Genomic DNA, 24,366 nt, shown 5'->3' with positions numbered 1-24,366 from the left:
TAATTAACAGAGAAACTGCTGGGTTCTATGGATGCAAAGTCTTGATGAGATGGAATAATTGTTTAGGTAGATATAGGTTAAGAAAGGACCTAGGAGTATAAATGGTAGTGGCTAGAGAGTGAAATGTTTGTTTTTGAATTATTGTCATTTTCGTAATAAGCTACAAGGTATGACCTTGGTAGTAGAGGCTGAGTTCTACTGTGCCAAATCATTGGTACTGAGAAGGACAGAGACTGGGTGAATAAAATATTTACATGCCTATTGATTTTTTCTTCATGAGTGATGTCAATCATAGTGATAGTAGGATGAATGGGAGGCTGACAGCCAAGGACTAAATCAGAATCAGAAAACACAGGGGCATCAGCACCACAGAAGGTAAATTGGAAGTCATCACTGGCACAGGAAAGCTCAGAAGCACCCGAGTTTGTTTCTCTAGCTGATTAATTTGGGCCTTACCACAATTTCACAAGCTTATGTCCCCAGTAAATCCGAAAGTCATAGAATGTCTTTTGATAATAAATCTGTAATCGCAATATCTCAGTATGAGTTCTGATGTAGCCAGGCAGATACAAATAATAGCAACCAGTTATCCTGTAGAACTTTGCAAAGTAATTGAATCATAATAATTTCTTTGTTTTTTCCCTATTTATGACAGAAACAAAAAAGTTGGCTTTGAAAGACTCCTACCAGCTCAGAAGTACATGGATGAAGATTATTGCTGATGTGCCCTGCTAGCATCCATTCTAATTTTGTTTTTCAAATTCACAGAGAGCGAAGAAGTTTATCAAAGGCAGGTGCTGTCAATTTCATGTATCATCTTTGGAATTGTCATCGTGGGCATGTTCTGTGCAGCATTCTACTTCAAAAGCAAGTAAGACTATTTCTCTCAAGTGTTTAAAGGTTACTTTTAGAGAAAGCGCTTTGTGTTACTTTAAGTTCTCAGTCAATGTGCCACACAGAGGGAACCTGTGGAAATGGGTCTAGCAACAATCTGCAAGTGACTTAGGACCTTTTTGTAAATTGCGGTGAGTGTGTACAGGCATGTACATGCATGTATGTGATGTGTATGTGCACACATGTGTGTGCAGTTTATCTTTGATGCACATAATGATCATTCCTCTCAGTGACCATGAACATTCTATGTTCTTTGCACTGATTAACCACTTGCCAGTATTAAAGGCTTGGTGTCTGCCTGTCATTAAGGGCTAATTCTTCTGAACAAAGGGGCCACTGCTATGGACCTACACATTATCAACCACTATCTATCTATTTCTGAAAAAACAATTCAGTTTTTCATAAAGATTTTAGGCAAATATGAAACATGAATACTAAAAATATACTTCAGTTTACCAGTTGTTATGCACATGTTGAATATGCCCTAAAGTTACCTTGCTGAGAAACTAGAACTTCTTCAGATGAAGGTGTTTATGTTTGACTAGAAATAGATGTAGGCCAGCTGCGGTGGCTCAGCCTGTAATCCCAGCACGTTGAGGGACTGAGACAAGTGGATCACCTGAGGTCAGGAGTTCGAGACCAGCCTGACCAATATGGTGAAACCCCATCTCTAGGAAAAATACAAAAATTACTTGGGCATGGTGGCGTGCCACTGTAGTCCCAGCTACTCGGGAGGCTGAGACAGGAGAATTGCTTGAACCTGGGAGGTGGAAGTTGCAGTGAGCCCAGATCACACTGCTGCACTGCAGCCTGGGGGACAGAGTGAGACTCTGTCTCAAAAAAAAGAAAGTAGATATAAACATCTCTGTGTGTGTGTGTGTGTGTGTGTGTGTGTGTGTGTGTATTTTTCCAAATGAACTCTGGTAGAGGTATTTTATTCATTAAAATGATATAATCTGCACTTAAGAAATGCAGATAAAAATATTAGCCCCTTGGTTTCTCATGTCTTAAGAATTTTGCACAGATTTGGTTCCTACAGCTTATCTGAAATTCAAGCCAATGTGTAATTGCTTTTCAGTGGACCTATAATTTTTTACCCATTTGCTCTTTTAACATGGGATTAATTTCCAGGTATAGTTTGTGATACCTGTCTTCATGTTATCTGTGTTGATTCTCAAAGAAAACTGTGATTATGATTTTTTAAAATAACAGAAACTTGAGCATCAATTCAGAATTAGTAACTATTATTTTTCTAATAAACTATTTCAGAATGTTTTTTAGATATTTAGAACTGTTGCAAAAATAGTACAGACAGTTTCCATATACCTTAGACCAAAGTTCCTCCATTATTAATGCCTTACATTAGCATGGTACATTTGTTACAATTAATGGAACAATATTGATATAGTATTACTAACTAAAGTCTGTATTTTCAGATTTCCTTAGTGTTTTACCTAAGGCCCTTTTGTAAATGCCAGGGCCCCATCCTTACCATATGATATTAGCTGTTACATCTCCTAGGCAACTCTTGGCTGTGACAGTTGTGACTATCAATTTCTGAGCACTTACTCTTTGCCAGGCACACTGGGCTTTTCATGTGTTACCTTCCAATCACCACAGCAATCAGAGTTGTGCATTATTACTACATTTTTCAAATAATACCAGAATTTATTTTAAAATATTTATTTTTCAAAGCTATAAAGAAGAAAATTACAGATAGGTTCTTTAATCTTAGCAGTTCTAGTTTAAATCACATGCTCTAAACCTCTATACCATACTGGTTCACAAAGTCCTTCTGCTAGATGGTGGAGCTGCACAGAGCGAGTTAGGAGTTACTCTCTTTTGTGCAGCCCATAGCACTTTATGTTCTCCAAGAATGCCATCTGGCATAACGGTCAGGGTTGTACACTAGTGAGTCATACTTGGATTCAAATCTTCAAGCTGTCATTTACTTGCTATATTTGATTAGGCAAATTATATCGTGTCTTTTAGCTTTGGTTCCCTTTGTGGTAAAATATGAACAAATATAATATCTACCTTATAGAATTTTGTTAAGGATTCAATGCAATCATGGCCAGACACGGTGGCTCATGCCTGTAATCCTAGCACTTTGGGAGGCTGAGGCAGGAGGATCACTTGAGACCAGCCTGGCCAACATGGTGAAATTCCATCTCTGTTAAAAATACAAAAATTATCCAGGCATGGTGGTGAGCACCTGTAATCTCAGCTACTCAGGAGGCTGAGGCACGAGAATGGCTTGAGCCTGGGAGGTGGAGGTTGCAGTGAGCCAAGATCATGCCACTGCACTCCAACCTGGGCAACAGAGTGAGATTCAGTCTCAAAAAAAAAAAAAATGCAATCACAATGTAAAGGACATAGCAAAGTGTTTAAAAGAGTAAATACCCAATGGAGCCTTGCTGTTGTTAACACCCATGGTTTTCCACACTAGGACTTGGAGGCTGGGTAGCTATAAAGTTAAGAGCCTCCCCTGGAGCACGAGAGTGGTAATCACACCCAGCAGGGCGGTAGTTAGAAGGGTCTGCCTGCTAGAGCTTTGTACAAGAAAGAAATTCCTTACTTAACAATAACCAAATTACAATGAAGAAGCAGTTAATCACTTATTTTTACAGTATAATGTGTAGTTGTACCACATTTAAATGAAAGACAGATCATGGTAATTATGAAAGCAAACAGCTGGATTACCAGGGGACTTCCATCTTTGGGGCTGTCAATATCTCACTCTGGGCAGCAAGAGGGCTCTGAGATCAACATCTCCTCCTGGGACTCAGTGAGGGGTCAAAGTGTTTAATGAAAACAATGTTCAACATCAGATTCATTAGGGTAGGCTCAGAGGACTGCACCGAAGCTAGAGCACCAAGGGGGACATTGTTGTCTTTCTGTCTACCAGCCTGGGACACAGTTTTATTTAAAAAGTGAATCAATTAATAACTAAAGGTAAAAATGATAAAATGATGATAAAAATGGTAGTATTTTCCACCTGGAATTGGATGAGCTATATGTTCCTCATTAGAGGCCTAGGGTGCATTTCCTTCTTCTAGTACCATTTTCAGGCTTGGTCTCCCTTTAATTTTCTTTGCTTGAGAGAAATGCCACAACCTTACCAAGCACCTAATTTATATTGCTAAAAGCAATATAGATTTTCATAAAACCCTGGCACAAGTTGTGTGTGTGTGTGTGTGTGTGTGTGAATTCATGGATTTCCTTTTCCAAAACCTTGGGGAGAACAGAATATCCAAACTCTACTTTGACCTTCCCTTACTTTCACTCATAAAGGAAAGTAGTTTACACGCATATACTTTTTTTACTTTAGCTTAGAAGCCCCAAGTCTTCCAGGATTCTAAGTCCTCTCTATCATTGATATTCAAATAAGTTCACTTGAACCTCCATTCGATACACTGGGATGTATAGTTTCTGCCCAGAGGGAGTTGAGACTTAGCCCAAAGCTCTCTTGATCATTTATGTTCTACTTCCCATAATCACTTAGATCTTGCCTTTATGATTCTTTTTCCATTCCCTCATCACCTTTGGCATGGCATGACTTCATCAGAAGGAATATTACAGCAAATTGTATGTCTGAGGAAAGATGGAAGGTAGGTAACATGATGAGGAATAAGTAAGAAACACCTTGAATTTAGAGGATTTTTTGATGGAGTTAACTGAACCCCTAGCAACTCTAAAAAACAGTGAAAGAAATTCTCTTCACTCCCAATAAGCTCATATATTCCTATACATAGTTAATAGAACTATTAATTGAGCCTGTCAAGTCTGGCCAGTGTGGCTCACGCAATGACTGTAAATTATTCAAGTTTTTCTCTTTTTACTTTTAACTTATATAGTTAAGAACGATGGGGATGAGTATTAGAGTTCCTAATAGAGCTTGGAAATACAAAACATGATTCAACTCTAAAACTGGAATTGAAATAGGAGAGGATATGTTTCAGGAGGCAGAATCTGTAACAGGTAATTATCACAAATGGGAAAAAAGGGGAGGATAAAGAACTGATGTTATCAGTAAAATGTAGACATGGTAACAACATGCCCCTAACTATAGGTCATCAACCCCTTGAAATAAGAGATTTTAGATCCCAAGGAAGGCCTCTTAATGGCAGACACTCTGAAGCACTGCTGCAATCTTCTTCATATGTGGAAGATTTAGTCCCCAAGTTTGCCAGCAAACACCGGTGAAGAGTCACCTTTCTCAATCTCATCTTCCATTCTGGTATTGTTTACCTCCAATGATGCATCAATATGAGGCTCTGAAGACCTAGACTTTTTCCCCAACTTCAGGTGCAAGACCATGCCAACTTCAGAGCTCCCTGTGGGGTTTGCTGAGGTTTTCACTTTTCACTGAGGCTGCATCACATTCCAACTTCTCCCCAGCCCAATTCTGCTTCCATTTCTTCCCTTTGCTTCCACTTCTTCCCTTTGCTTCCACAGGTGTTGACACCAAGAGCTCTCCCTAACAGAAGTCCTCTATGCTGTCTTTATCCCAGGGTCTGCCTTCCCAGGAGCCCAATCTGCAACAAGACAAATAATGCCTAACAATGGATTCATGATGTCTACTATTCCGCAACTTACATCTCATTTCATTCTAATGCATTGGACCAGAGAAATTTAAAACTCAATGAACTGTAAAGTTTCCACACTGACACTGTTGGGCTAGTAGTATGCCCATGTGCAATGCATGCATTTTATCTTCCCCAGAGCAATGCCTCTCATGAGAGAGCTAATGGTATTGCAATCAGCTGCTGATTGTTTCCTCTGTTCCCATTTGCTGGGAGAAGGAAGAAAGAGCAAAAAAGTGTGTGCTTGTGAGAGAGGAGGGATGGTAGATAGGCGGAGGCAGGCTCAGAATGGAAGGACCACGTACGTATCTTGGAATATTACTAAGTCAGGACTTGAGTGAAAAAAGACTAAAGGTAAGCAAATTATAAAAGGATTTAGGAAACTCAGTCTGGTATTGGATATTGTATAAAGAAAATTCCCTTATAAGTTTTTACTTCCAAGACTCTGAATTGGATTACTGCAAACATCATTAAGTGTTTCTAATTTAATCCCATGAGAGTAATGGAATCCTTGCTCTGAGACATGCACTCTTACTTTTTCAGGATGATTTACCGGACTAGAACTTCCTGATTTCCCCTTTTTGTGTGTGTGAATGAACCCCTGATAAAATCTTGTGGCTGTAACATGCTCCTTAAAATGCTGATATGACAGATGTATTTTTAACAATAGGCTATAGATCAGCTGTTACGAAGCAAATAGATTATTACAACAGGATTAAAGCAACTAAGAGTGCTAGGGATAAAAGTCTCCCAAATAATTGGGAAGATAAAAGAAATATCTTAAAAAACAGAGCTACATCACACTGATATTGTAAATTCACAATGGGTAATGAAGCTCAAAGCCTCCAAAGCTTGCAGCAAGTGCTGGTGAATTGCTTGGGAAGATGCAACTAGTGTAATCTTTTATCTTTGGGTCAATGTTCTGATTCTTTTGCAGCTTCTGCTCACAAGACTGAGCTTGCTTGATGATATCGGGAAAGAGATGAACACTTTGCATGTGCCTCCACATGCAGCCACCGCAGTGTCCGTGGAAGATAGCTTTTATGAACTTCATTTACAGAGGAGGAAATGGAGGCTCAACAAGTTTAGGAAATTATTAGGGTAGCAAAACTAGTGGGTAGCAGAGTGGGATTCAAATCCCAGTCCCTGTGATACAATAAGCCACGCTCTGTAGGGTGCTGCCTGACTAGAGAAGCTCACTGCCAAGACTGGCCATGTACTCCACTGATGGCGCCATCTTTGTCAGAGACCTTGGAAGACAGGCAAAATTCAAGGGCATGATTCTACTGAGAAAGTTGTCAGAATCAAAATGGAGTCATTTGTGTTAAAAACCCTGACAAATAGAGCCGGAGAAGGCCATGAAGGGAGCGGTCACATAGGCAAATGCCTGATTACAAGAACTATCACAAAAGTCTCTGCAAAACCTACAGCTTTGCATGAAGACTATTGCAGACTTACACACATGAAAATACTTCTGCAAGGACATATGCCCAGCAACTGCCTGTCCACCTTTGGACTGGCACAATCCTTTCTATTGATCCTTGTAGCCAAGGATAATTATCTCAAATCAGTTGTATACCTAATGTTTCCTGTCTTCCTAGTAATAAAACATAGTTTCCTATATCGTGTGTATTCCCATTGCAACACTTATTTCCAAATAAATATTTTCTTTTAGAGAGTCTCCATGTTTGTTATTTAGGTCAACACTGCAAAGAGGTGCGTATGTGTGTGTGTGTGTGTGTGTGTGTTATGTTTAATTGGTACCAAGTCTATGTTAATAGATGATTTCTGTGAAGTTTCTGGGACAGAGCCGCTGCTAAGGCAGTGGTTTGTCCCATCCTTCTGGTGTAGGCACTGAGTGACCCAGACAACAGTCATTCCACATGTGCACACAGGAGCACTTTACTTGAAGTCCAGAACCCTAGAGCAGTTTCAGCCTTTTCACTCAGAAGCAGTGGGACCATGAGCACATGGCTTGGCAATTCTGAGTGGTGGTTGAAGAGTGTAAACTATGGAGGCAGGTTGGCTGGGCTGAGATCCAATCTCTGCCACTCACTGACTATGTGACTTCAAACAAATGGCTTAACTTCTCTGTGCTTTAGTTCTCATCTACTAAATGGGTATAGCATTATGGCCTCATCACATAGAATTATCATGAAAAATATGTGAAATGATACATGTAAAGCACTTAAAACCATGTGTGGCACATTACTGTATAACTAGCTCTTTAAGAGTTAACTATTTGTAATATTTGGGCTCTTGGTGACAATAAATGAGCTATTTCTAAATTGTAAAAGACAGAGAGTATATACATTATGGTATATAGTCAAGTTGTGCAATTAAGCTACACATATTTGAATTGTACAAATATAAATGTAACTCTACAAATGTGTCATATGTACCTGCTAAGCCCAAGTCTTAATTGTTTTCCTCTGGTCACTTTCCCATAGTATTTCCAGTTCTTTGCAGCTAAAACTCAGGGTTAGAGACTTCTTGCATCTATGCGGGCCAGGGCAACGCACTAAATGTTTGTCTGCTTTTGAGGTGCCACTGAATATGAATTCCTAGAGAATATGGATGATATCAGGTTATCACTAAACTGGAAGTATTTCTGGTGGGGTTGGAAATGAGAGAAGTGTTCTCTTCGTTAGCTGAGTTTATTTAACTTTAGTAAAAAACAAATATAGACACTGGGAATGAATGAGACCCTGAAAGTAGGAGTTGAATAAATTCATGCAAATATTTGTACACATGTTTATTTATGCCTGCAGGAAACAAGCTAAACAAATCCAAGAGCAGCTGAAAGTGCCACAAAATGGTAAAAGCTACAGTCTCAAAGCATCCAGCACAATGGCGAAGTCAGAGAACTTGGTGAAGAGCCATGTCCAGCTGCAAAATGTAAGTGACATGTCTACACACCTCCTCCTGTAGCCTACCTCAGTGCTTCCAGTTCAGAGGTGTTGGGAGCCTGGGATCAGACTTGTAAATATTTTTCAGAGCTTTATAGGGTTTTGCTTAAATAGTTTTAACAGTTCTGGGCTGGAAGGTATACACACATGCATGTATGTATGCATCAGATAAAAGACAAGTTAAATTTCAGCTCTTGATTACAATCTGTAATATAAACTAATCTCTGGTAAAAATAAGAGCTTCAGTCTTTTGTCCCGTGAACACTTGTTGAATCCTTAGTTTGTGCCAGAAGTTGTATGTGACACCAAGGATACAATGTCCCTTGCCATAGGGGAAGTTCTGTGGAGGAAGAAACACAAAAACCCCCAGAATCAGAAGAAGTGAGTTCTGAGATAGTTGTTGTTGCAGCAGAGGTTGGACAAGAGGAAGCCAATGGGAGGTGGATGCGGGTAGACTTTGGGGCTGCCTCACAGCAGAGTTGGGCTCGGACTGGGTTTGGAAGGACATGAAAAGTTCTATAGAGAGTCAAAAGGCTAAGAGCTAGACGCTAGAATATACAGGAAGAATAAAGCCATGGAATCCCAAAAATGCATGTTATGTTCAGAGAACTCCAAGTTAAGGGGTGTGAGAAGAATCAAAGGTGAGAGGTGGAGTTTCAGAATTAATCCTTCTAATTCCAGGCCTTACACAGATATCAGAACTTGAAGTCAAATGCAAACTCTTTGCCTCTTACACATTTTGTAAGGCAGTTTTAATCATTACTGAGCTATATTGCAAAGCACTAAATTAAAGACAAGAGAATTCTGTGTAATACATGCAGATATATTCCTCTTAGGTTAGCAATTCTTTGACCCCACACAGCATCGCACTTTCAGCATCTGAAGCATAAAACAAAAGAACAAAGGCCATTGCATAAACCTAGCATTTGAGTATAATAGGCAATCATCCAGGACACATTCACACCCCTCCAAATGCTTCAATCACTGGAAATTTACACATCACTGGTGATTCTAGGAAATCATTACCCCAAAAGTCACTATTATGATGTCCATAACAGACGTACTCAGATTACTTAATGCAGAATTCATATATCAGAGTCTCTTCCCAGCCAAGTTTTGTTAAACTTCTGTTCATGGCAATGTGCAGGAATTGTTCATTTCAGAAACAGAGTGAATGGTTTCGCTATTGATTTCTAATAGGTATAATCCCACCACTCTAAAACAACCACAGTGATGGAGGGCTTCGTTCCTTAGCAACTGGTTATGTCAAAGATAAACAAAACCAGACACTAGTTAAAGTGATGAGGATGGATTCTAATCAATAATATATTAGTGGAATAGTTGAACTGAATTTCAATTTGTACGAAGTGGCTGGGTTTTTTTTTTTTTTTTTTTTTGAGAAAGAAAGAAGTAAAATTATATTTGTTTGTAAATGACATGATCTTCTGTGTAGAAAATGTCAGGCTTCTGAGCCCAAGCTAAGCCGTCGTATCCCCTGTGACCTGCACGTGCACATCCAGATGGCCAGTTCCTGCCTTAACTGATGACATTCCACCACAAATGAAGTGAAAATGGCCTGTTACTGCCTTAACTGATGACATTCCACCACAAAAGAAGTGAAAATGGCCGGTCCTTGCCTTAACTGGTGACATTACCTTGTGAAATTCCTTCTCCTGGCTCATCCTGGCTCAAAAAGCTCCCCCACTGAGCACCTTGTGACCCCCACCCCTGCCTGCCAGAGAACAACCCGTTTTGACTGTAATTTTCCTTTACCTACCCAAACTTTATAAAACGGCCCCACCCCATCTCCCTTCACTAACTCTTTTTTTGGACTCAGACCGCCTGCACCCAGGTGAAATAAATAGCCTTGCTGCTCACACAAAGCCTGTTTGGTGGTCTCTTCACACGGACGCGAGTGAAAGAAAATCCCAAGAGTCAACGAAAATACTGCTGGAATTAATAAACACATTCAGTGGATTTGCAGAATACAATATCAGCACCAAAAATTAGTTGAATTTCCATATATTAACAATAAACAATTTTAAAAGAAAATTAAGAAAACACTTCCATTTGCTAGAGAACTTAATGTAAGAAACGCTTAGGTATAAATGTAATAAGGTGAAAAGTTTGTACCTTGAAGTTTACAAACATTGATCAAAATGATTAAAAACAACAGACATACAACCCATACTGATGGATTGGAAAAATTAATATTGTTAAATGATGACATAACCCAATGTGGTTTAAATTCAACACAATACCCATAAAAATCTCTATCAGTTTTTGTTAAAGAAACAAATTAATATAAATGCATTGTCTCATTTAGTCCTAACAACAACTAATTTATACCCACAATGTGCAGAAAATAGAAATGGGGTTTGGAGCTTGAGAAAGGTATGTCTGTCAGACAGCTAGTAAGTAGCTGAAAGACAAACCAACATTCTTATAACTCAGTGGTTCTCAACAGAAGGCAATTTGCACACCATCCCTTGACATTTGGCAAAGTCTGAAGACACTTTGGCTATTGCATGCTGGGAGAAGAATGCTACAGGCATCTAGTGGTAGCGGTCTTCGGCGCTGATGGACATCCTTCAATGCACAATAACCTCCCTCAACAGAAGATTATCCTTCCCAAAATATCAAAAGTGGTAAAGAAGTTCACAGTCCGTGCTCAAGTTTCAAATAGGACCATGGGGAAATTCTGAACACCAAGTTCCATCACCAAGCTTCCCACTGCAGGCATTTATTTCCACTTTACAGAGGGTGACAAGTTATTCGGGCATATTTCATCCTTGGAAGGGAAAATTTCCTACTTGCTTACCATATCAGGCAAATCTGTCTTTGTTTTATCTTGAAGCTCATGTTAACTACTTGAAATTCTTTGCAAATTGCAGTGTTTAACAAATGAATTGTCTGGCTCTGGCATTCCCTTAAGGTCATTAAACATTCATGGAAATGGGTTTCACTTTATAGTCACCTAACAAGATGCAAAACACTTCGTCAAGTGAAGCAATATGATACTCTGGAAACACTTGACTCCGACGCTGCAGAACTAGAATAGATTACCCTCCCTGAGAAGCATCTAGTCCCTGCCATTTTTTAAAAAACAAGTAAAGCATCTGTGAGTAAAGATGAACTCACCTCCTTTGCTGTTTCTCAAGTAAGAAAGAGCTAAGGATAGAATTATAACCTCTAGAACCTTCAGGGCAAAGGAGTGAAACATCTCGACCTGGTTTAGGGATCAGAAAAAAAGTCATCAAAAGAGATCATCCGTTCTTCTCTCTTAAAATCAAGAGAAAATATTCACAATTGAAAAATGAAAGAAGAAAATTGTATACCCTTCACACCTTTTTTTTCAGTAATCATTTTAAGAAAGATAGGTTTATGGGGGAGGTAACATTAAATGAGAAAGAACTGGAAGATAATACTTACATGCTAAAGAGGAATAATAAGAATTTAATGCCTAGGCCAGGCGCAGTGGCTCACGCCTGTAATCCCAGCACTTTGGGAGGCCAAAGCGGGTAGATCACCTGAGGTCGGGAGTTCAAGACCACCCTGGCCAACATGGTGAAACCCCATCTCTACTAAAAATACAGAAATTAGCCAGGCATGGTGGTGGGTGCCTTTAATTCCGGCTACTCGGCAGGTTGAGGCAGGAGAATTGCTTGAACCCGGGAGGCAGAGGTTGCAGTGAGCCGAGACCATGCCACTGCACTCCAGCCTGGGCAACAGAGTGAGACTCAGCCTCAAAAAAAACAAACAAAAAAAAACAACAAAAAAGAATGTAGTGCCTAACAGAGCCTTAAAAATTGGTGAAAAGGCACATATTTAACCAGTAATGTTTATTGAACTCTGGTAAAGCCCACACTTCTCTGTGTTGGGTACTGCAGGGATAGCTTAGAATACAAACAGAAGAAGTGGTTCCTGACCTCAGGATGCTCAAAGGTTAGTGGAGAGAAAAATGTACAAGCATATAATATCTTTATTATATAGATACATTAAATCAAAGTACCATCAGAGAATGGAAAACTACTTCTGAATGTGACTAGGGGAATTTCAAGCCTACCTAAAGGAGGTCACATGTGAATTGAGTTGTTGGCCTAAAGGAAAACAAAGAAAGAAAACAAAAAACTTAGGCAAACTTAATATAAATAGAGCATTTATTTTGGCCAGTTTTGAGGACTGCAACCTGAGAGCATAGACTTAACATACCCTAAATACATGCTCCCATCAACAGCAGTTACAAATGTGTTTTTACAGGAAATGAAGAGGCAGTTCCCAAATTGTTTATCAAGCATTTGCATTAGGCCAGGCGCAGTGGCTCACGCCTGTAATCCCAGCACTTTGGGAGGCCAAGGCGGGTGGATCACGAGGTCAGGAGATCGAGACCATCCTGGCGAGCACGGTGAAATCCCGTCTCTACTAAAAATTCAAAAAGTTAGCCAGATGTGGTGGCGGGCACCTGTAGTCCCAGCTACTCGGGAGGCTGAGGTGGGAGAGTGGCGTGAACCCAGGAGATGGAGCTTGCAGTGAGCCGAGATGGCACCACTGCACTCCAGCCTGGGTGACAGAGCGAGACTCCATCTCAAAAAACAAACAAACAAACAAACAAAAAAACACAAAAAAAGCGTTAAAATAGCATAAGCTATTGATTGGCTTATCCATGGTTCTTTTTATCACAAATTCCAAAAACTTGAAAATAAGTGATGAGGCAGTTAGGAACAAGATGTCTTTAAACAATCACCCCTGGGTTTGGTGGGGGTACGTGACTACAATCACACTCTGTCTCTCTGGGCCTGATAAATTTTGCATACCTCATATAGCTCACACTGCTCTGAGCTATTTTTCGTAGAACCTTGAGAGTGAATTGAAAATCATGGAATTGTTTGCAGGGAGTAGGTCAGAAGAGGTAATTTTGTTGTGGCATTAATTAAAGCTAATTTTTAATAGTTCTAGCCTAAACTCTGATTTATTGTTTTAAGTATCAAATTATAACTTATTGATTGAATATAGATTCATGCATTCATTTATTTATTTAAATGTAGACTAAATAGCCTACTAAGTACCAGACAATACCTATTAAGGAAGAGGCATGTGATGATGACCAAAAATGAGAAAGCCGCTTCTTTCAAGAAGTTTACTGATTACTGCGAGTGATTGATATAAATCAAATAATCTCACAAATGTGGGCTCTCATCTGTGTCAAGGCCTACAGGAAATAGTGAATGGTGCTATCAGAGCTTATAGTAGGCAGGCTGGGGAGTTCATATTAGAACAAGAATAGCTCAGAGCTCTCTAAAAAGGTGCAGTAACACATGAAGAATCCCCCTGGTGAAGGGGTAACTCTCTAGGGAGGAGGTGGGAAGGGGGTTTGTGCTGTGCCTAGTGTCTGGAGAGAGTTTCTTGTCATATTATTTTGCTTTAAAGGAAATGTGTGAAGATTGCAGTTGTTAAAGTTCTTGCTGCTCTGGTGTCCATACAAAAATTCTCAACAGTGGTCAAGTTGTTTTTAATTACCTGCATTAGAAATCCCAATGAAATCACTCTTGAAAACATATTGTAACTATCAATTTCCCCATACTCGGGCTCATAAGTCAGAGTGGCAATAGAGAAAATTTTGTCACAGACATATTTGAACTGAGCAATGCAGAGAAGAAGACATTTAAAACTGCCTAAAAATATCCTCCTCCTGCCTTTATTGCCTAGGGTTCCAGACCAAGTGATTATCAGCTCTGTCAACATTGCTGTCCAAAACTGACCCTACTTTCATTTAACCGTCTGACTCCTGCTGTGTGCATGTGGCAGACCTGGAAACAATGCTGTTATTCTACTGCCAACATGCACCTGTTACATTTGACCAGCCTATTGATTTAGGTGCACCACCTACAATGTGCTAGGAGCAAAGCAGGTGGGCGGGCAAGAGGAGATGCCTTCATTACCTGGGAGCATTTGCACTAGCTGGCACTTTCAGGGGTGCCAGTTGGATGAATGCTTCCCCAGGAAATAACAATATTAACCAGGGCTTATAAAGGAGTTAACAACAACAACAACAAAAAAACTTGAGCTCATGCTGAGAGCACCAGTGAATGAACTGGGCATCTCCTTATTCACTACTAACAGGATCTTTTGTATATTATACCAAATGAGCTCTTAACCATGTGCTCACAATAAAGTCAGGATCTGTGTCAAGGAAATAACATAGAATCAACTGCCAGGCTTTGTAACATTGGAGAGGATGCTAATAGGGAGGTCCAGACAGGCAGCTAATCTGAGCACTTAAATTTCACTGAAGATACAATCTTAAGAATAAATTTGTCTAGACCTTAGCTTGTCTCAGAGATAGACCTGCATACATTTGGATGGAACCAAAATAAATATTTCTGGGCTGGGTGCTGTGGCTCACACGTATAATCCCAGCACTTTGGAAGGCCAAGGCAGATGGACCACTTGAGGTCAAGAGTTTGAGACCAGCCTGCCCAACATGGTGAAACCTTGACTCTACTAAAAATCCAAAAATTAGCCGGGCGTGGTTGTGGGCGCCTGTAATCCCACCTACTCAGGAGGCTGAGACACGAGAATTGCTTGAACCCAGAAGGCCGAGGTTGCAGTGAGCCGAGATCAAGACTTTGCACTCCATCCTGGGCAACAGAGTGAGACTCTGTCTCTCTCTCTTTATATATATATTTTAGCACAGAGCATAAAATGTCCAAAAGCTATGATCATGGTCAGTCAAGGAAACTTTCCAGGAGGGTTGGTATAGGTGAACTGTTTTGCTGAGTGGAGTATACACCTTGAGGGCCTACACTTGAGCTACGCAGGCAATTAAGGGAAAACTGAATTCTGCCTTTAGTCTCTGAATTCTTTTTGTTTATTTTGATGTGTACTTTTTAAATCATTTATGTTATTTTCTATTTTCTTAAGTAGATCTGATATTTTAGGATAGCTTTCAATTTACAGAAATGTTGAGAGGATACCACAGCAAGTTTCCATACTCTGTATTGTTTCCCCTATTATTAACCTTGTACAGTGGTAGGGCACAATTCTGAAATTAACAGACTAATAAGAATGCATTATTATCCATAAAATCCCACCGGTTAGCATTCTCACAACTGCTATAGTTTATTCTGATTTTTTGAGAGTTTACCTGATTGCTGCCTGTGTTCTAATCCCAGGTACCACATTACATCTAATATTCATGTCTCCTTAGGTTCCCCTTACCTGTGACAGTTTGTCAATTTTTTCTTTTCATGATGACCTTGACAGTTTTGATCAGTACTGGTAAAGAATTTTGTAGGATGCCCCTTTATAGGAATTTGATTCTTTTCTTATGATTACATGGGGGTTACTGGTTTTCTGTGGAAATTTTTTTTTTTTTTGAGACGGAGTCTCGCCATTTTTATTACGTCATATCAAGGATACACACTACAATATGATTTACTATTATTGATGTTTACCTTATCATCTGTCTGAGGTAATATTTGCCAAGCTTCTCCACTGTAAAGTTACCCTTTTCTTCCCTCTCCTTTTGCATAGAATACTATTTGGAAGGGAGTGACTATGCATAGCCCACTCTTAAGGAGTGGGGAGTTATGGTCTTCTTTCCTTACGGTTAAGTATCTACACAAGTTATTTGGGATTCTATCACAAAGGGGTTGTCCCTTCTCTCCCGTTTACTTATTTATTCCATCATATATTTATATCAGTGTAAATGAACTCATGGATAATATTTTATACTTTGATTTGTAATCCAAGTAGTTAAATACTATGTTACATTCTCATCAGTTTTTTCTGACTTTGGCCATTGATAGGTCTTTCAGCTGGCTCATGTCATTTTAACATTATGCATCAATCTACTGTAGGTTTTCAGGGTTTTTTTTGTTGTTGAGCAGTACAAGACACTCCTTGCTTATGTTGTACATTTTCTGCCTTGGTTCTAGAATCATGGAAATAGCTAGTTTCTTTCTTTGCAGAATGTCATTGGAGACCGAGATTTGGTGTGTATGTTATTGTTGCTACTGGGATGTCTTTGCTTGCCCTTCTCAACAGACAGAGATCAAAGATTATATATATATATATATATTTTTTTTTTAAATAATATCTACTTAAGATATATTAAATATGTCTACTTAAGACATATTTAAATAATACATATATTAGAAGATATATTTATATATTAAAGGTTGTATATAGACTAACATATATCTGTAAATTTTTCTATGTAAGCATCTGTATCTGTATTCTGCTAAACATGTGTCTACATTGATGTCTACCCCCAACTCTAATCCATAACTACATCAATAATTCTACCCTCCTCCTGTTGCTTATTTATAAATTTCCACTCCAACACTGAAAAACCTCCTTCCCACTGTCTATTATTCATGTGCTTATTTTTTCAGTGACAGAATACACATACAGCATTCTCACAATGGTTATACCATACCTTTGCACTGTCCAACTTTAACGGCTAGGCGGTACATTTGGGTGGTACTTTTGCCTTTAGTCTGCTAAACACTTGTGACCTTCAGAAGAGTTTCTTCACTTTTTTTTCCTCTCTTATGTGAGACGGAAAGGCTACAGGGAGCAGGAATTGGGGAAATGCCTTCTTTCTGATGAGATAAGACTCTGGTAAAATCTTTTTAATATAGGAGTAGGCAATTATTATTGAGAATGCTCTGTGTGCATTTCAAAATGGTTACTTTTCCCCTTCCGCTGGCAGAGACATGAGATGATTTTTTTGTTGCTTTTGGGGTTCTTTGCTGGGAGAACCTGGTGTGGTTCCTGGAGGTCAAACCCATGGAATTATGGGCATTCTGCCTAAGACTACAGACCCCAACTTTCGTTCTAGTGCCCATACAGATTCCAGCAACTTGTACAAATTACTTCTTAAGCATTCCTACCAATTTATGGTTCCAGCAGATTCAGTTGCAGAAAAGCTGGTCTTAGCCATTATTCTCTGTGGTCACTTGCTTCTCCAGATTTAAGGTGGCAGTATGCCCTTCAACCTCAATTATCCAATGAATACAGAAGAGATTTTCAGTTTGTTCACTTATTTTTCTTATTGCTAGGACAGGAATAGCAACTTCCAAACTCTTAGCTTGTCAAAACTGAAACCAGAAGCTATCTGAATTCATGTTCAACCAAAATGTATGGAATATCATTTGGAAGTTGGTCAAATTATTAGACTCTTATCATGCTTCCACAAGTTTCAAGCACCCTCTGGATGGGAATACCAGCAATTTAAACTTGAATTTCAGGTACAAGTAGTCACTAAAACAAAATACTGTGAGAGAAGAAAAAAAGGTCTAAAATAATAAATTTTGGAAACACATTTGTATTAATGGACCAAAATAATACAAATAATAACAACTGTTTAATATCGCAATAATTCAAACATTTGAAATAACAGATTTAGGAAATATCTATCATGAACACTATGAATAAACAGAACAGGTTAAGAGGTTGATTCTGTGTATGAGTGTTATCCAGAATTTTGGACAAGGCCCTCTATCTCTCAGATTCAAAGCAGAGACTATGAACTAATGGTACAAAAGATGAATTAGGCTTTTTGACAAGGAAGAAAGGGAGGAAGGGAGGGAGGGAGGGAATTACCGACTTTTAATGATTTGGCAGTTTCTCTAAAAGATCTGCATGCTCTAGAAATAGTTGGCTGATATTGTCCCCTGGCAGCCTGTATTAGTCCATTTTCACACTGCTGATAAAGACATACCCGAGACTGGATGATTTATGAAGAAAAAGAAGTTTAATGGACTCACAGTTTCATATGGCTGGGGAGGCCTCATAATCATGGTGGAAGGCGAAAAGCACGCCTTACGTGGCAACAGACACAAGAGAAGGGGGAGCCAAGTGAAAGGTTTTCCCTTATGAAATCATCAGATCTCATGAGACTTATTCACTACCATGAGAACAGTATGGAGGAAACTGCCCCCATGATTCAATTATCTCCCACCAGGTCCCTCCCTCAACACGTAGGAGTTATGGGAGCTACAATTCAAGATGCGATTTGGGTGGGGACACAGCCAAAGCATATCACAGCTCTCTGCAGTTGCTGAACATACTTGCTTTCTTCAGTTTGTCATGGATTTGCTCAGAGCATCTTACTTGTTTTTGTAGCTGGGCCTTCTAGGCACCTAAGTTTTTCTTGTAAACCAATTTATTAGATAAAAAAAGATAACAAACCCTCATATGTCTTTTATAGAACCTGAAAGTCAGACAGATATTCAGGATATCATTGCACTTTAATAAACATGTCCATTCATCTGACTTTTTCCATGGGTACTTTGCAATACACAATTAATCAATAATGAAGCACACATAGAGGTATTTCCATTATGTATTGGATCTTTGTTATTTGAGGTTGTTGAAAACAATCCTCTTTTCCAAATTATCTCTGTATCTTCTCTTTGTTTTCTGTTATTTTCCTCCATTTTGCAAAAAGACTGACCAGCCTTTATAGGTCCACTGTGAAAAATTCAAATTCTGGTTCAAGACATGGTCATTACTGCCACTTTGTGGCTTATTTGGGAAATTATTGAAAAGAAAACATTTAATTGGAGCTTTTGAACTGAAAGCTGCAAAACCTTGATATGTTCCCTAGTCTCCATAGCTTACACTCATGGATATACTTTTTCCCAAGCATAACACCTAATTAGATAGTTAATAATTTATTTTAATTTAAAATTCTGCCTCCTAAGTAATTGAATGAGAAACACACACATGCAAATGCACACAGAAAAATATATGTATGTGTACATACAAAATCTGTATATATATATATATAAACACCAGGCTAATTATGTGTATATAAACATAAATATATACATGATCTATTTATATCTATTAATTGCATTTTCCTTATTTACACAGATGGATTTATATGCATACTTTTTTGTGCCTTTTATTCTTTTCAATGGCTGTGTAGTATTCATTTATGGACATTTCTATTGTTTTCAGTTTCTTTCACTTTTGTGTTTATTTCCGTTTCGTTATGGACAATTGTACTGCTGATATACCCTGGAAATTATTATTCTGAACTTTTGCAATTATGGAAATTTGCATGATAGAAATTCTAATAGTAATATTTTGGATCAAAGAGTATGTATATTTAAAATTTTGAAACATATTGTCAATTTGCTCCTCAAGTTAGCACCACGGCTACTTTTCCAGGGCCTTTTCCTTTATCAGATATTCTTGAAATTTAAATTTCTCTATTTATTTTACAGGCAGAGTCTTGTTATGTTGCCCAGCCTGGAGTGCAATAACTAATCACGTAGCACACTATAGTCTCTAACTCCCGGGCTCAAATGACCCTCCCACCTCCACTTCCCAAGTAGCTGGGACTACAGCTGTGCACCACTGCACTTAGCTTAATTTTCTCTATTCTGATTACCACCTCTTTATAATGAGTGCAGTTGCACTCTTTGCCATATGTATGTTGCCTGTCTTTATTTTTCTGTGAAATTCTTATTTGTCTGTTGCCTTTCATTTTTTTCCAGTTGATTTCTGCCTTTATATCTTAAGAATAGTCTTTAACATATGAATAGCCTATGTTTCCCCAGGCTTTTACTTATATTTTGATTTACTAACAATCATTTTTGTTACTTAAGATACTTAAGTTAGTAGTAAATCAAATTTTACATATTTTTTTTCTTTATGGTCTCTAGGTGTTTTGTCCTGGTAACAAATGTCTTTCTCCCATAAGGTTATGAATACATCTCCCATATAGTTTTATAAAGGTTTTTAAATGCATTTCCATTACCCAAACAGTTCATTCATATCTTCTTGTGTTAGTCTGTTTGCATCGTTATAAAGCAATGCTGAGGCTGGGTAATTTATAAAGAGGTTTATTTGTCTCACAGTTCTGTAGGCTGTACAAGAAGCATTGTGCCAGCATCTGCTTCTGGTGAGAATTTCAGGAGGTTTTTGCTCATGGCGGAAGGGAAAGGGGAGCAGGTGTCACATGGTGAGAGAGAAAAAAGAGAAAGGGGGAAGGGCACCACGCTCTTTTAAATAACTAGTTCTTCCATAAATTAATAGAATTCATTACTGCAGGGAGGAATACTCATTACTGCAGGAAACTCATTACTGCAGGGAGGATACAAACCATTCATGAAGAATCACCCCCCACGACCCAGACACCTCCCACCAGGCCTCATCTCCAAAATTGGGGATCAAATTTCAACACAAGATTCAAAGGGGACAAATATCCAAACCATATCACTTCTCTTTATCAAAATCTAAAAATATAAATTGAACTAAAATTATACTTTACTGTTATCCATAGTTATGTTCCTTGCCACAATTCATATGTAATTAAGTTATGACAATGTTAATGGTTTATAATTTTCGTGACTAGTTGAGAAAGCCTTTTTTTGATACAGAGTTTTTACTCTGTTACCCAGGCTGGAGTACAGTGGCACCATCTCGGCTCACTGCAACCTCCATCTCCCGGGTTCAAGCTATTCTCCTGCCTCAGCCTCCTGAGTAGCTGGGATTACAGGCACGTGCCACCATGCCCAGCTAATTTTTGTACTTTTAGTAGAGACAGGGTTTCACCATGTTGGCCAGGCTGGTCTCAAACTCCTGACCTCAGGTGATCTGCCCGCCTCAGCTTCCCAAAATTCTGGGATTACAGGCGTGAGCCACTGCGCCTGGCCTGAGAAAGCCTTTCATATTGAAGCTTTGTTGTTAGGTAGATAAAAATTTATGAATATTTATCATTTGGTAGATTACTCATTCTATGAATGTGAAATATCCATCTTTCTTCTTTATAAAATGTATTTTATACATAATTATATTTTATTTGAAATTATTACTGTTAACAGCTTTTTCCCCATACGTTGCAGGGTATATCTTTACCCATTTTGTTGACTTTTTTCTCTGTTGTTTTTAAATTAGCTTTTTCAGAACATAGAAGACTAGATATTTAAAATCAGTTTGTGAATCTGTCTTTTAATAGTTAAATCTAATCATCCACAATTTTTATCATCACTGATAGTTTCACACTTATTCCTGTCACATTTATTTCGGATTTACCATACTGTCTTGTTACAGCCTCCCCTTATTAATTTTTGTTGAATTAATATTATTTTAATTTTTTCATGTATTGTATATTATACAATTCTTATATTCTAGTGCTGTCTAATTTCTAATACTTAAATATATATATTTTGTTCATCAGTGTCTAAAATTAATCAGCATGGCCGGGCGCGGTGGCTCACGCTTGTAATCCCAGCACTTTGGGAGGCCGAGGCAGGCGGATCACGAGGTCAGGAGATCGAGACCACGGTGACACCCTGTCTCTACTAAAAATACAAAAAATTAGCCGGTCGTGGTGGCGGGTGCCTGTAGTCCCAGCTACTCGGAGAGGCAGAGGCAGGAGAATGGCGTGAACCCGGGAGGCGGAGCTTGCAGTGAGCCGAGATCGCGCCACTGCACTCCAGCCTGGGCGACAGAGAGAGACTCCGTCTCAAAAATAAATAAATAAATAAATAAATAAATAAATAAATAAATAAATAAAAAATAAAATTAATCAGCATGCATATATTACATTGTCTTTATTCTCAACAATCACAGCTAGGATTTTTTGCTTTTTAAATGTTCATTCTTCTCTCTTTTTATATTCTTTTTCTTCTTAATATCTTCCAGCATGTTGAAATTCTTTGGACTTTACTTTCAAGCATTAATTTTAAAGCTGACATTTTAAGAAAGAGATTACAATAAAATATCTCCCACTACTTCCTCCTCGATTCATTTTTCTTCTGGTTAGAACTATTTCTTTCTCCATTTCTTACTTCATAAGTCATCTTTAGAATCTATGTAAGTATAAGACTACAAGCAGCCACTACCAATTGATTAGAAATGAGACTTAGGGTGGAATTTATCTTTAGTTTTTTATAGTTCAGAGATAACATTTCTAAAAGGCTAGGAAACATCTTAGAGTATCATCCTAATTATTGTATCTACCTTCTTTTTACCTGGATCAAGTGCATTAAGTATTGTTTGTGAATTTTTTCAACAACCCTGTAAGAGAGATTTTATTATCCCACCGTATAGATGTGAGATTCAAAAAGGTTGATTAACTTGATTTTTTTTCATCAATGCTTCTAATACTGGCTTCTTTGCTTTTGAAATGAAAAAAAAAAAAAAAGGTATACTGAGTTTTAGAGTTTTACAGTTACTCAGGATAACGCTTAAAATCTGTAGCTTGACACATTGGGTACTGAATATCCAGACTCAAAACTCTCTTATTTTGATAGCATCCTTAAACTTCTATTTCTAAAGAAAGTCTTCACCTGGAGTTTCTAGAAGAGAACTCTTCTACCCTTTGCCACCTGTTCTAGCGCCCAGTGTGCAGGGAGTGTTAAAGTTGACAACTTATTGGCTCTTGAGATGCCATGTGATATTTCTTTTGGGGTAAAATTTTTCTGAAGTTGTCATCTACATAAGCCTTCTTTAGGCTTCTACATCTTATAAGTTATTATAGTCAAAGGAGAAACCAAGAGTTCTGAACTATAAGGAGTGAAATGCTCACAAATTTCTCTTGTTAAACATGGTAACTACGTGGTAACAAGCTGAAAGAGAAAAACAGTGGAGTGTGGTGGCCAGATATTCTGAACCAATGTCTTTCATCATTCTCAGAATGTTATGAAATTTAATAAGTGTTTATTCAATCCTTATTATTAGTAACCCAGCTAGTAATTCAATTTTTTTGGTAAGATGTACATCAACTAAAACATACTTGTAAGTGCCTTTTGGCTGTCAGTCACAGTGTGCCATGAGTGTACATTAATTAAAATGAGATAGCAGGCTTGGGATTCTGACATGAGGAACCCTTTTCAATGGATCCTGTCTAGGCACAGAGATGGTTGGGGCAGGGGAGGTGAATGCTCAATGTGTTGGAAACAGGACACAAATTATGTCTTATCTCCTGCTCTTCTAGTCAGGTGACCAGGAGGAATTGGCATTCCAGTAACTTCTCAATGCCTAGCTCTGGTGTTATAGGTCCTCCTTCCATAACTTATCCTTCATCTCAACTCTGTATGTGTGATTTCCCACAGTATTCAAAGGTGGAAAGGCATCCTGTGACTGCATTGGAGAAAATGATGGAGTCAAGTTTTGTCGGCCCCCAGTCATTCCCTGAGGTCCCTTCTCCAGACAGAGGAAGCCAGTCTGTCAAACACCACAGGTACAAGTAGCTCATCATGGTGGGAGTGGGTACCTTCACACTGTGTGTATGCTGGGTGGCACGTGCCAAGGACTGGCAGCATGACTTAGGAGAGTCAACTGTTCTTGCTCCTCCTGTAGTTCTCTGTGGAGTAGATGCTCAAACACCTCACATCAGGTAAACCAAAGATACCAGTTTCCACAGCAGACAGCATTGCCCCTGTAAGAAACCTGATAGAACTATAGATAACACCCATCAAAGCTACAGACCAGTAAAATAAAAAATTGCATTCTGAAAAACTATTTTAAAAAATATGTTACCTAGCCTGCCTTTTCTAGATTACACAGTTAATGAGTGATTCTTCCCTATGCAGCCTAATGTGACAGACTTCAGGTTTTCCAACATGGTTCTTACAAAATAAAATTTTCCACCAGGAAGAAGCCTGGTGAATCTTCTTGGGTCTATAAAATCTTCCATTATAAATGGTGTGGCAGTTTCTTGCAAGCTTCCCAGAAATTGGCTGCTTTGGAGAAAAAGCCAAAAACAGAGTTATTTGACATATTTCATAGCATTCTAAAACTAAACTTGTCCTTCAGCATCTTCTTGTCCACACTTTTCTGTTTTATACATCAGGATTCTGAAACTCCAAATGTTAAAGGTATTTGTTCTAAACCAAATGATGAAGTTTATGACTAATGCTAGATTGTATTCAGATATACATCCTCAATCTTTATGGAAGCTGTCCAAAGATTTAAGCTTCCTTTTCTTAGTGAGATGTACAATATTTTACAAT

The 24,366-nt window shown here is 38.5% G+C and overlaps 1 protein-coding gene across 9 annotated transcripts in view; it reads left to right on the top strand.

Moving 5' to 3' along the window:
- The window catches only part of NRG3 (neuregulin 3), a 1,125,306-nt gene that overhangs the window by 1,082,263 nt on the left and 18,677 nt on the right, over positions 1–24,366 (top strand). For all 9 annotated transcript variants that reach the window (XM_055275508.2, XM_055275507.2, XM_055275504.2 and 6 more), the window contains 3 exons: positions 769–871; positions 8,252–8,378; positions 23,467–23,594. In XM_055275508.2, coding sequence (XP_055131483.1) covers positions 769–871; positions 8,252–8,378; positions 23,467–23,594 — 358 coding nt within the window. The remainder of the gene's footprint in view (positions 1–768; positions 872–8,251; positions 8,379–23,466; positions 23,595–24,366) is intronic.

Source organism: Symphalangus syndactylus, chromosome 4 (genome assembly GCF_028878055.3).
Source record: "Symphalangus syndactylus isolate Jambi chromosome 4, NHGRI_mSymSyn1-v2.1_pri, whole genome shotgun sequence".
NCBI classification, from domain to species: domain Eukaryota; kingdom Metazoa; phylum Chordata; class Mammalia; order Primates; family Hylobatidae; genus Symphalangus; species Symphalangus syndactylus.
The sequence above is the reverse complement of the archived record's forward strand: the minus strand, read 5'-3'. Positions and strand labels throughout refer to the sequence as shown.